General features: G+C 38.3%; 1 protein-coding gene across 1 annotated transcript in view; it reads right to left on the reverse strand.

Annotated features, from left to right (window-relative positions):
- Nucleotides 1–14,053, reverse strand: part of MED13 (mediator complex subunit 13) — a 125,660-nt gene that overhangs the window by 39,635 nt on the left and 71,972 nt on the right. The window contains exons 10-15 of the mRNA XM_003278495.4: nt 11,491–11,704; nt 8,592–8,673; nt 3,025–3,146; nt 953–1,043; nt 604–818; nt 128–324 (exon numbers count right to left, since the gene is read on the reverse strand). Of these exons, the coding sequence (XP_003278543.3) occupies nt 128–324; nt 604–818; nt 953–1,043; nt 3,025–3,146; nt 8,592–8,673; nt 11,491–11,704 (921 nt within the window). The remainder of the gene's footprint in view (nt 1–127; nt 325–603; nt 819–952; nt 1,044–3,024; nt 3,147–8,591; nt 8,674–11,490; nt 11,705–14,053) is intronic.

Raw genomic sequence — 14,053 nt, forward strand, 5'->3', positions numbered from 1 at the left:
TAACCAGAAATAATTTTTAGAATTTTCAAAAACCAATTTTCTTTTTCCAGCATACCAGGTAAATCTATGAAAAAAAAATTAAAGCTGTATAAGCAGTCACATACTATTAAAACAACATAAATCATACCCCTCTTTGATGAATGGCATTGCAGGCCCTGAAGAAAGCAATTCCAATTTTCCAACAGTCCAACTCTGACGATAAATACACTCTTCTGGCAATTTGATAGGGGGCAGATATTGGCTTGGTAGAGTTTTTAGAGGTGCAAACATGGAACATCCCACTAGAATTTGACAATTTTCAGGCTTATAGACATAAGAAAAATCCTACAATATAAAGATGGTAGGTTTTCAGTATCTTATCTTCTAGGGGGAAAAAATAAACAACTCAAACAGGCTCTGGACCTTTTTTCCTTTCTTTAAACAGAATAAAATGTAAATACAATTCTATTATTTTCTCAAATGCATTCTTAATAGTGACAACAATAATTCAGTCCTCAGCTATAAAACTGCAACCACTATAAAATAATTTTTGACTACAGCAACAAACTAATTCTATAAGAAAATATAGGAAGTGAATTGTTTTTCTAGAAAAAACATACTTACTTTAATTTCAGAAGGTTTGGGGCTACAGAATCCCTCATCAACCTCAATTTTGAACTGTGCTCCTATACTAGAACTATTTCCTTCTAGAACAGTTCCTCCAGGTGTTGTATCCATACTACCATATTCTTTATTATTCATATTCATTGGGGAAAATCCCATAATATGTTGTTCCAATGATGGTGGTGTAGGATACATTTTATGAAGATCTGCAGTGCCTATATTTAATAAAAACATACATTTTAACATGACTAAAAATAGGTGAATCTGTGTTTAAAACAAAAGGAGTGGGGAGCTTTGTTGAGATTAAAAGTTTGCAAATTTATCTCGAGCACAGATGAGGGAAGCTTACTTATGCAAGATAACGGGTCCAGATTTCCTGTCTTTGATTCCTTGCAGCTGGCTTTATCATCTGATCCATTCGCTGATTTTTTGGATCCAGGCTATTTAAAAAAAGCACATATTTATCTAAAATTTTACATCCAATGTGATCTCAAAATAGTAATCATTCAGATATAACTTAACAGTAAAGCCCATTCATTAAAAGTAGTATTTTGAATCTGTGATACAGCCAAATACATACTAGTGTTGAAAGATATAAAATATTTCTTAATCACTGACTCCAGATTTATTTATTTGGTAATATTTATTTGGTAAGCCTCCAAATTAAAAGGAAAAAGTTCCTCCAAAGAAAATGACCAATACTTTCAAAATACACAGAAGTAAGGTTAACCTTAACTTAAAACCCAGTAATAAGAGGCCAGACATGGTAGCTCACACCTGTAATCCCAGCACTTTGGGAGGCTGAGGCAGGCAGATCAATTTGAGGCCAGGAGTTTAAGACCAGCCTGGCCAACATGGTGAAACCTCACTCTATTAAAAATACAAAAAATTAGCTGGGTGGGGCATGCCTGTAACTCCAGCTACTTGGGAGGCGGAGGCACAAGAATTGCAAGAGGCTGAGGCAGAAGAATTGCTTGAGCCTGGGAGGCAGAGGTTGCAGTGAGCCAGGACTGCACCACTGCACTTCAGCATGGGCAACACAGTGAGACTCTGTCTTAAAATAAATAAAAATAAGAAAACCTGCAATAAGAAGGGGTTGTAATTAACATTAGAAATGCTTCTTGGTAAAAGATACTTGGTAAAAATACTTCTTGGTAAAAGATACTTTTGCAAAGCATTTGTCTCCTTAAGTTGAACACATTGAAGTTTCCTATATAATCAATCACTCACCTATCTAAATTCTTATTTATACTTTTACCTTGTTTTAATAGTCTCCCTACTCCTGCAAAAATACTGTAACAGTAAAACTAAGTACAAAGTTCAGAAGATCTAACGACAAAGCAATAGAGTTCCTAACTTTTAGTAGATTGAACAAACAAGTTTTACTATCTCCAAGCTCTTACCAATGTTTTCAGAGCTAACACTTGTTCCATGTCTTCTGTTAGACAGTTTGTGATAAATATTAACATGTAGACCACGTTCTGACTACAACCTTTTTATTTCAGAGGAACCACAGCTGATACAGGAATGGTAATAGAGAGACAGTATGAATGTGCCAAAGCATTCAAGGATATAGTCGCCTAGTAAAGGGTGCCCTAAAATGTACTACACTATGGGATATACAGTAAAAGTTTATGTATCTGCAATATATATATGTATATGTACACACACACATATACACACATATAGAGATATATATGTTGAGAGAAGACTAAATGCATATTATATAGGAAAGGAAAGATCAAATGTACCATAGAAGTTTCCAAGCTACCTTTATGCAGATGAAAAGGAATTCCCTTTTATGATAATGCAGCACCCAATTCATTAATTTGACAGAGACTTGACATTCTAGGGAATCTCATTTTAAGCTTTAATTTCTTTTATCTTCACCTTTCTCTGCAAATGGGTGTTAAAGATTAAATATTATTTTTTTCCTCCTTTATTGTTATATGATGTATCTGTCTTATAATAGCTGCGATGCAAAACAAATTCAAAAGAACTGGTATTCCTTAATAAATTGACAAAGCAAATAACTTTAATGTCAATTATGTATGTGTTCTCTGAATGAGTAAATTCCAGAGTCATTTCTCAAACTACAGAATCAAACAGGAAAATAATTCTGCTTTCTAAAACTACAAAATAGAACATACAGCAGAGCTCAAATTAAGGTTAATCATGTCTCCCCCAAATGCAAAAACAAAAGGAGAAACAAAACCCTCAAAGTTTATAGACGACACTATGGCAAGACTACTCAAACATGAGATTTAAAAAAGAAGTCAATGAATGAGATTTTACTATAAAATATTTCCTATTGTTCAGGGCTAAAACATAGTATTAAACTCACAAATCACTTCTAAAAAATAAATAATAAAAAAATCAAGGAAAACAAATTATAATCCTATGCATTAATGAGATACTCACTGTTAGTTCATCTTCATCAGAATTGAAGAGATTATCAAGGTCAGTATAAGAGACAGCCAGGTCTGAGTCATAAATCAAACTTGTTGATGGAGGACGGGCATGACTAGTAGGGCGTGGAGCATCTACAAAAGTCAATCAGAAAAATAAAATTAAAACTGCTACTACTATGCCTGTAATCCCAGCACTTTGGGAGGCCAAGGAGGGTGATCATGAGATCAGGAGTTCAGGACCAGCCTGGTCAAGATGGTGAAACCCTGTCTCTACCAAAACTACAAAAATTAGCCGAGTGTGGTGGCAGGCGCATGTAATCCCAGCTACTCGGGAGGATGAATCGGAGAATTGCTTGAACCCGGGAGGCACAGGTTGCAGTGAGCCGAGATAGCGCCACTGCACTCCAGCCTGGGAGACAGAGCGAGACACCACCTTAAAAAAAAAAAAAAAAAAACTGCTACTTCTGACCACATAAGTACTGTTCTTTTTAAATTAGACATTTAACTTTAAGGTCATAAGTGGATTATGCAACAAGAAATTGTACTTTATTGTTTAAAATCGAGAAAGTGTTTTTACAGAAAAAAAAGTTATAAATAAATGATTATATCTTTCCCAGGAAGCTCATTATAAGGTCAGGTAATCCATAAAATAGCTAAGTACTCTACATGAATAATTAATGCATCAAATAAAAATATAAATACTATTAGAAAAACAGAATTAAATACACATACACATACTTGTAATTTTTTTTTTTCTTTTTTTTGAGATGGGGTCTCGCTCTGTCACCACCAGGCTGGAATGCAGTGGTGCAATCACACCTTACTACAGCCTTGACCTCTCGGGTTCCAGCAATCCTCCCACCCCAGTAGCTGAGACTATAGGCACGTGACCCTATGCCCAGTTAATTTTTTTTTTTCCTCGAGTTGGGGTTTCGCCATATTGCCCAGACTGGTCTTGAGCTCCTGGGCTCAAGCAATCTGCCCGCCTCTGTTTCTGAAGTGCTGGGATTACAGGTGTGAGCCACCTCACCTGGCCTGTATTTTTTCTATCTTTCTGAAATGTAAAGGAAGAACAGAACAATGATTAAGAGCTGACTCTTGGGCCAGACAGACTTTAATCTGAATCCCAGCTCCACCACTAACAGTATGACCCTCGACAAATTACTTAATGTCTCTGTGCCTCAATACCAAGAATAAAATGTAATAGAATGTCAGTAATGTGCTTTGCCCAGTGCTAGGTGCTTAAGTACTAGATAAATATTACCGCTTAGTTACCGTACTACAATTTTATTTTCCTACCCTCTCGCCCCATTTTAGGGTAACAAAAACATGGTATCAATTACAATGAAAATTAAACTCCCAATATATTCCCGCACAAGAAAAACAATTTGATACATAACTTTCCAAATCATTCTCTGTCAAGTGACTTGAGACAGTCCTCGTTTTCAGAAAGATAAAAGTCACTTCCCCAGTGCCTCTGGTGTGTCAGTTCTAAAGATTCACTAGAGCTGTGCCTTTGAAATTTTAAGAGTAAGTAAAAATCATCTAGGATACTTATTAAAAACCAAGATTTTAAAGCTCCACCTTGGAGATACTCCAGAATGTAGCGTATGTTTCACATTTTGAGAAAGCTGAACTACAGGCACAAGAAGGGGCCTACATGTTTCCTATATCCCAGGGAACATCCTAGGATAGATAAATAGGCCAAACAACCCAATTTGTTTCTGAGTTGTTTTTTTCTTTTTTTTTAATGTATGTATTGTGAAATGGCTAAATCAAGCTACTGAACATATTCATTACCTTATATACAGGTACTTTTTTTTATGTTGAGAACACTTAAAACCTACTCTGAATTTTCAAATATACAATCTATTATTAACTGTAGTAACCACAATTTACAATCGATCTCTTGAACTTATTCCTCCCAACTGAAATTTTGTGTCCTCTGGCCATCCCCATTCCCCCACCCCCAGTCTCTGGTAATCACCACTTTTCTACTTCCATGAATCCAACTTTTTTTTTTTTTTTTTTTTTTTTTTTTTTTGAGACAGAGTCTCACTCTGTTGCCCAGGCTGGAGTGCAGTGGCGCAATCTCAGCTCACTGCAACCTGTCTCCCAGATGCAAGCGATTCTCCTGCCTCAGCCTCCCGAGTAGCTGGGACTACAGGCGTGTGCCACCACGCCTGGCTAATTTTTTGTATTTTTAGTAGAGACGAGGTTTCACCGTGTTAGCTAGGATGGTCTCGATCTCCTGACCTCGTGATCCACCCACCTTGGCCTCCCAAAGTGCTGGGATTACAGGCATGAGCCACCACGCCCAGCCATATATTTTAATTTTTTAAATATTTAACATTTTACTGATTGATTGATTGGAGATGGAGTTTCACTCTTGTCACCCAGGCTGGAGTGCAATGGAGCAATCTTGGCTCACTGCAACCTCCAACTCCTAGATTCAAGCAATTCTCCTGCCTCAGCCTCCCAAATAGATGGGATTACAGGTGCGTGCCACCACACCTAGCTAATTTTGTATTTTTAGTAGAAACGGGGTTTTGCCATGTTGACCAGGCTGGTCTCAAACTCCTGACCTCAGGTGATCTGCCCACCTTGGCCTCCCAAAGTGCTCGGATTACAGGCATGAACCACTGCGCCCGGCCTATTTATTTCTTTTACACAGATAGGGTCTCACTACGTTGGCCAAGGTGGTCTTGAACTCCTGGCCTCAAGCAATCCTCCTACTGTGGCCTCCCAAAGTACTGGGATTATAGGCATGGGCCATGACACCTGGCCTTGCAGCAGACTTTCAAATCAGGTAGTGTGAGTGATGCCACCAACTTTGTTCTTTTTGCTCAAGACTGCTTTGGCCATTCAGGGCCTTTTGTGACCCTATACACATTTTAGGATTGTTTTTTCTATTACTGTGAAAAGTGTCATTGGAATTTTGATAGGGATTGCTCTGAATCTGTCGATCACTCCGGCAAAGAATCCAAATTGTTGAATTTCCAAGCTACCTAGACCATTTGTTCATTGTTCAGATAGATTTTTTTCTTATTTTTGGTTATCCACAGACTGACCCTCTATTTATTCCAAATATTAAAACTTTGTCATCAAAAACGACACACCAGAAGATGACTTACTTTGCCCACATCAAAAGTTAAATGGATTTTGCTGTACACCATAGTGAATAACAACATATTGTATACTTGCAAACTGCTGAAAGTAGATTTTAAGTATTCTCACCCACACACACAAAAAAGGTATGTAAGGTAATGTATATGTTAAATAGCTTGATCTACCCATTCCACTATATATACACACACACGCATATATACACACACATATATATACACACACATATATATACACACACATATATATATACACACACATATATATGTAAAATAATTCCAAGTGTTTGCTCACTGAAGGCTTGACAGTACTTTCAAACTTATAGTTGTGGGGTTACAATAGGAGACTAACAATTCTCCTCATACCAGTCTCCATTGTTTAAATTATAACTGAAAAATGATTTAGAATAAGATAAACTGTAACTGTAAGATAAACTGTAACTGTGTTGTGACACAGAATATGAGTAAAATGTTTTAAAAAATGTAAATATATATTTATATATATATTTTGGTGTGTGTGTGTATACATATAGGGTCTCACTGTATATACACACACACACACAGCGCACTGTGTGTGTATATATATATACACACCCCCCCCAAACATCATGTTGTATACCATAAGTATATACAATTTTTACTTGTCAATTAAAAAAATTATTTTAAAAGTTAAATGGGTTTTGTAAATGAATTACTATACTATGTCTCTCTATTCCATTCACAAGGAGTTTAAGTCAGACATATTCAAAGTGGAGTCTTGACCACTGTGTCCCCAACACCCAAACAGCCCCTACACCTAAGTATTTGTTGAATTAGTGGCCTCAGAACAGCTCTCTTAACTTTTGTGTGTGGGAAGAAAATGACAACAAAATTCCAGCAAAGTTTAATTTAGAAATTGTGGTTTTAGATCTGAAGGATCTTAGGCAATGACCTTATCTCCACATTTTACAGGTGAAAACTTAAAAACATTTTACTCATATTTATTCTATGTCACAACACAATCATAGTTCAGCTTATTCTAAATCATTTTTCAATTTTTATTTATTTATTTTTTGAGACAGAGTCTCGGTCTGTCACCCAGGCTGCAGTGCAGTGGCACAATCTCAGCTCACTGCAACCTCTGCCTCTCGGGTTCAAGCGATTCTCCTGCCTCAGCCTCCCAAGTAGCTGGGATTACAGGCACCTGGCACCACACATGCCTTATTTTTGTATTTTTAGTAGAGACGGGGTTTCACCTTGTTGGCCAGGCTGGTCGACCTCCTGACCTCAGGTGATCTACCTGCCTCGGCCTTACAGGTGTGAGCCATTGTGCCCAGCCCATCTTGGCTCACCACAACCTCCACTTCCTGGGTTCATGTGATTCTCCTGCCTCAGCCTCCCAAGTAGCTGGGACTACAGGCATGCACCACCACGCCCAGCTAATTTTTGTTTTGTTTGTTTGAGACAGAGTCTCGCTCTGTCACCAGGCTGGAGTGCAGTGACATGATCTCGGCACACTGCAACCTCTGCCTCCCAGGTTCAAGCATTCTCCTGCCTCAGCCTCCCAAGTAGCTGGAACTATAGGCGCGTGCCTCCATGCCCAGCTAATTTTTGTATTTTTTTTAGTAGGGACAGGGTTTCACCATGTTGGCCAGGATGGTCTCGATCCCTTGACCTTGTGATCCACCCGCCATAGCCTCCCAAAGTGCTGAGATTACAGGTGTAAGCCACTGTGCCCGGCCTAATTTTTGTATTTTTTTTAGTAGGGATGGTGTTTCACCATGTTGGACAGGCTGGTCTTGAACTCCTGACCTCAAGTGATCCACCCACCTTGGCCTCCCAAAGTGCTGTGATTACGGGCATGAGCCATGGTGCCCAGATCCATTTTTCAATTATAATTTAAACAATGGAGACAGATATGAAGAGAACTGATAGTCTTCTAATTGTAACCCCCATTGCTACAGGCTTGAAAGTAGTATCTTCAGAGAGCAAACACTTGGAGTTATGATGATGAAACACTCTACTGTCAACCAATTGGACATCGGTATCTTTCTCCTATTTTTTTCAAGTGTGTTTTTCCCGGAGAGTATAACTATAGCCTTGGCATAGTGTAACAATGGCCTTTTCTCAATCACTTTCCAGTCAACATGTGCCTTCATTCTTTTACTTCCTTTCACATAATTCCCAGTAGAAGGGTGTGAGAAATCTATTACATAAAACTAGTTTTTAATAGAAAACTGTTTTTATATGTAAAAACAGGAAAGAGGTTGCAACAATCAAAAACACAAATTCTATCACCTGAACTTGCTTCTTCCAATAAAAGATAACCAATAATCCATCATTTAAGAAAGATTCCTTTCTATGAAACATAATGAATTATACAAAAAGGAATATTAGAAGTCCGACAATATCAGATCAGTCTGTAGTAACAATCCTGGAATGCAATATTTTGATTAGGAAATAAAGGTTTTACCTTGCTTGACAGAGGGACTAAATAATGACATAGCATCTTCTTCATGTGATAACACTGTTACACTAGATGTCCCATCTTCTACCTGCAAACAAATATTGCATATTAGGCTGAAATATGTAATTTACCAACAATAAAATCTACCAATTATTGAGGAGCTATGTGTCAGGCATCCAGCTAAGTGTTTAACATACATTATCACTGATTCTTACAGTTAACAAGTAAGTAGCATGCTTATTATTATTAATTTTTTTTTAGATGGACTTTCACTCTGTCACCAGGCTGGAGTACAGTGGCACGATCTTGGCTCACTGCAACCTCGGCCTCCTAGGTTCAAGCAATTCTCCTGCCTCAGCTTCCCGAGTAGCTAGGACTACAGACATGTGCCACCACGCCCAGCTAATTTTTGTATTTTTAGTAGAGGTGTGGTTTCACCACATTGGCCAGGATGGTCTCAATCTCTTGACCTTGTGATCCGCCCACCTCAGCCTCCCAAAGTGCTGGGATTATAAGTGTGAGCCACCACGCCTGGCCTGTGGTATGTTTATCTTATAGACAAAAGTAGAGACTCTAATGTGCCCCAGAAAATATGGCTGATAAGCAGTGAGAGCTGAAATTTTATCCTAAATCTGTAAAATTCCAAAGTCCATGTTATTTTTTTTTCTTTTTTCTTTTCTTTTTTGAGACAGAGTCTCACTCTGTCACCCAGGCTAGAGTGCAGTGGCATGATCTTGGCTCACTGCAACCTCCCCATCCTGGGTTCAAGAGATTCTCCCGCCTCAGCCTCCAAAGTAGCTGAGATTACAGACATGCACCACACCTGGCTAATTTTTGTATTTTTAGCAGAGACGGGGTTTCGCCATGTTGGCCAGGCTGATCTCACTCTCCTGACCTCAGGTGATCTGCCCACCTCGGCCGCCCAAAGTGCTGGGATTACAGGCATGAAACACAGCGCCCAGCCAGTTCACGTTCTTTCTATTATATCTGCAGCCTTCCCAGCTACCACTACTTTCATACTTCCAAAAAGACAAAATTTCAAGTACCTGGCATATAGTAGGGCTAAGTAAAACTTTGTGAAACTAATTTTGTATTAAACATATTATTGGGGGCCAGTCATGGTGGCTCACGCCTGTAATCCCAGAACTTTGGGAGGCCGAGGCGGGCGGATCACTTGAGGTCAGCAGTTCAAGACCAGCCTGACCAACATGGAGAAACCTTGTCTCTACTGAAAATACACAAAATTAGCCGAGCGTAGTGGTGCATGCCTGTAATTCAATCAGGGAGGCGAAGGTTGCAGTGAGCTAAGATCGTAACATTGCACTCCAGCCTGGGCAACAAGAGCGAAACTCCATCTCAAAAAAAAAAAACAAAAACAAAACAAAAAAAAACCTCATACATATTATTGGATCCTTTTCATAACTTTACAGATTTCAATTTTTTTTTTTTTTTTTTTTTAGATGAGTACTGCTCTGTCACCAGGCTGAAGTTCAGTGGCATGATCTCGGTTCACTGCAACCTCTGCCTCCTGGGTTCAGGCGATTCTCCTGCGTCAGCCTCCTGAGTAGCTGGGATTATAGGCGCCTGCCATCGCACCCAGCTAATTTTTGTAATTTTAGTAGAGATAGAGTTTCACCATCTTGGCCAGGCTGCTCTCGAACTCCAGACCTAGTGATCCACCCACCTCAGCCTCCCAAAGTGCTGGGATTACAAGCGTGGGCCATTGTGTCTGGCCAATTTTCATATTTTGTATTTAAGACATAATTCCTGTGTAGGAAAGTTATCTTAATCTTAACAAATTCTCATATATTTGATTTTTAAATTTTTAATCTAATAACTATATATCTTGCACTTCATTTTTACTTTTAGGTGCACTGTAAGTTCCTGAATCACATATTCAAAAATAGCACATATTTTTTAAACTCAGTGATGTATATTCTATTGTATCTTTGAAAACTGGTAATTCACTTATAACATATTTTAAAATCACTGTCAAAATAGCCTACCTAAATGTCCTGATTTCAATTATGACAAAATTTAATATGCCCTTTATCCAATCCAGAAACTTTTAAACAACAAAATATTTTCATTATCAGAGGTCAGCTATAATTGGTACCATGTGCTTGATTTACCCATTCAAAAAATGCATTTTTCTTTTTTTTCTTTTTGAGACGGAGTCTCGCTCTGTCGCCCAAGCTGGAGTGCAGTGGCCTCATCTTGGCTCACTGCAACCTCTGCCTCCTGGGTTCAAGTGATTCTCCTGCCTCAGCCTCCTGAATAGCTGGGATTACAGGCGCACACCACCACAACCAGCTACTTTTTGTATTTTTATTAGAGACAGGGTTTCACCATGTTGGCCAAGCTGGTCTCGAACTCCTGACCTCGTGATCCGCCTGCCTCGGCCTCCCAAAGTGCTGGGATTACAGGCATGAGCCACCGCACCCGGCCAAAAATACGTTTTTCTAAATAAATGATTACTTTTTCTATTCTAAGACAAAAGAAGTGAGATAATTGTGGTACTAAGAGTGTTACTTGGCCGGGCGCGGTGGCTCACGCCTGTAATCCCAGCACTTTGGGAGGCCGAGGCGGGCGGATCACAAGGTCAGGAGATCGAGACCATCCTGGCTAACACGGTGAGACCCCGTCTCTACTAAAAATACAAAAAATTAGCCGGGCGAGGTGGCAGGCGCCTGTAGTCCCAGCTACGCGGGAGGCTGAGGCAGGAGAATGGCGTGAACCCCGGGGGGCGGAGCCTGCAGTGAGCCGAGATCGCGCCACTGCACTCCAGCCTGGTGACAGAGCGAGACTCCGTCTCAAAAAAAAAAAAAAAAAAAAAAAAGAGTGTTACTATATGCAGTGCTACAAAATCAACAGTGACCCTTTGGTGTACTGTGATTTCTCTTACCTTGTGTTTTTTTCCAGCTTCTCTCTCACTATTTTGTCTATCTTTTTTATCAGGAAAAAGGAATTCCTCATCTCCTTCAACAAATGCATATGGATCAATTTTAGGTTCTTGTTCTGCATCAGATGCTATTGCTGAAAGATACTGGTTTTTAATTTGATATTGCTGCACTAATTCATCAGAAACTTTTAAAGGTTTCTTACATTGCACCATTAACCTGCATAAAAAAATTAAAAAAAATTAATTATCCACATAAGCATTAAAAATTTCCAAAATGACGTTAAGTATCATAATGTTTTTAGAATTAAAGATTATCTAACCTGCAGTCCCTTATTTCACAAATGAGGAGGCATAAAAATATTAAATAATTCATTGAAGTCTAAAATTTAGCCATAGAGAAATGGGGCCAAAATCCAAGTTTCCTAACTATATGATCTTTCTACCAAAATATGTTGTCTTTGGGTAATTCATGGTTCTCAAGTCCTCAAGCACACTATTTTGAACAAATCCATTCCCTGAAAGGGGCTCTTAAATCTAAACTGCTCCAGTACAGTGACTCAAAGTGGGAGCTTTATAAAAGTGAGTAAGATACTTTTAAACAATTTATACAAGGAAAGTGGTTATGTATTTTTGTTTTTACTGCCATGAGTAGATATACTTTAAGTTTTAAATTTTTGACGGCCTGATTCCTGTTTCATGAAAATAGCATTATTCCTATTAATTCTGGCAAGATGTTTCACAATGGAAAGTGAAGTTTCAGTGCAAGTATCTGAGTTCTTTTCTAATCACACTGGCACATCAATTTTTAAGTTATTAGTCTTCTGGTTCAACACAGCGACTAAGAAATTGTTTCTCTTTATTCTCCTAAAATAACCAATAAAATGACAGGAGATGACAGAATAAAAGAGAGGACAACAATGAAGTTGGAAAGATGAGCTAGTGGAAACTGACAGACCACAGAAAGCTGAAATCTAAGGATAAAAGAGGGATGCCACAACAAGAAGCAAACTGATCTATACCAAAGAACCCTGGAAAGCATCAGGAGTTTTTTCTCTCTGAAGACCCAACTGCTCAGTGAGTGTGAACACAGAATCATTAGCTTCTGGTTTGCGTAAGACATGTTTAGGCTCTCAAATTCCTATTCTCTCAGGTTTACAAAGCTAAGGTTCTCAGGTTGTCATAACAGTAGCTAGCAGCCAAGCTTGTAGTCAGATCATGTCCAGAATCTTGCAATGACCATTTCACTCTGAGAAAAAAACCAAAGTCCTTATATCATCCTATGAAAACTTCCCATCATCTTGTTCTTCTCCTCTTCAACTTCATCTTTTACTATTCTAGTCCTCTCTTATACTGCTTCCAAGGGCTTCCTTTATGTTCCTCAATGGGTTCCAGACCCATTCCTGGCTATTTGTTTTATTGGGAGCATTCTCCTTCCAAATATCTGCATGGCTGACTCACTGACTTCCTTCAAGTCTTTGCTTAAATGTCACCTCTCTATGAGCCCATAACTACCTTATTTTAAATAGCAATATGCCCATGCCCACTTGCCTCAATAATAATCCCCCTTACCCTGCTCTATTTTCCTGCCTAGCATTTATCTTTTAACATATTACATAATTTATTGTGTTCATAGTTGACTGTCACTCACACTAGAACATAAAAGCTCCACAAGGACAGGGGTCTAACCTTTGTTCACTAATTTAGCACAGATGCCTAGAGTACCTGGTACATAATGGGTGTCAATACTTACTAATGAATAAGTGAAATCTAAAAATCACAGACTGAGATGTTTTTGCATTAGTACTACTAAAATACACTATCTTGTACTTTGAAATAAACAATTTTTACACACTAGAAGGTACCAATGCCACTGCTTATCTACTCTGAGTACTAAGACAAAAATTGTAAGATATGTAAGATCTGGTAGCAATGAAGGTATTTGCAGACTGTACATTCTTTGAGTGACAGGGAAATCTTATCTCATTCATCTATTCACTAATGCCTAGCACTAGCAGCACTTGATCTCTTACAAACTCAGGGCAAAGCAGGCCATCAAAACAAAAACTGATTTCTAAACATGCTATCAAATGCTCAAATACATATCATTATTATTCCAAATATGCCCCAGATTTATCGCAAAAACTAAAATCCCAAGCATACAAAAACTTTCTGCTGTGGGAACATAATGCTAGCACACTGTCATTGGGAATATGTTTTATAATTAATCACCAAAATAGTTCTGTTCTATAAACAGATGAGTATCAAGTGTAGTTTTTTACCCCACCACATTAGACTCTAAATAACGGTTAGCTGAATTGTCTACCAAATATTCACTAATGCAAATCTTTTTAAAATAGTAATTCTAACTACTTTGATATGTACTTTTCTTATTTAATACTTAAAATAATATTTTAAGATAAGAAGCAAAGGGTATTATCCCTGACTTTGATGTGGAAATTATGTAAAATCAAGGGCTTTGCTAAGGTCACATAGTGGCAAAGTCAGAGATGAAAAGATTTTAAGTATTCATATTCAAATAACTATTCTTAGGGAAGAAAGTATAAGA

The sequence above is a fragment of the Nomascus leucogenys genome, chromosome 14 (assembly GCF_006542625.1).
Source record: "Nomascus leucogenys isolate Asia chromosome 14, Asia_NLE_v1, whole genome shotgun sequence".
Taxonomy (NCBI): domain Eukaryota; kingdom Metazoa; phylum Chordata; class Mammalia; order Primates; family Hylobatidae; genus Nomascus; species Nomascus leucogenys.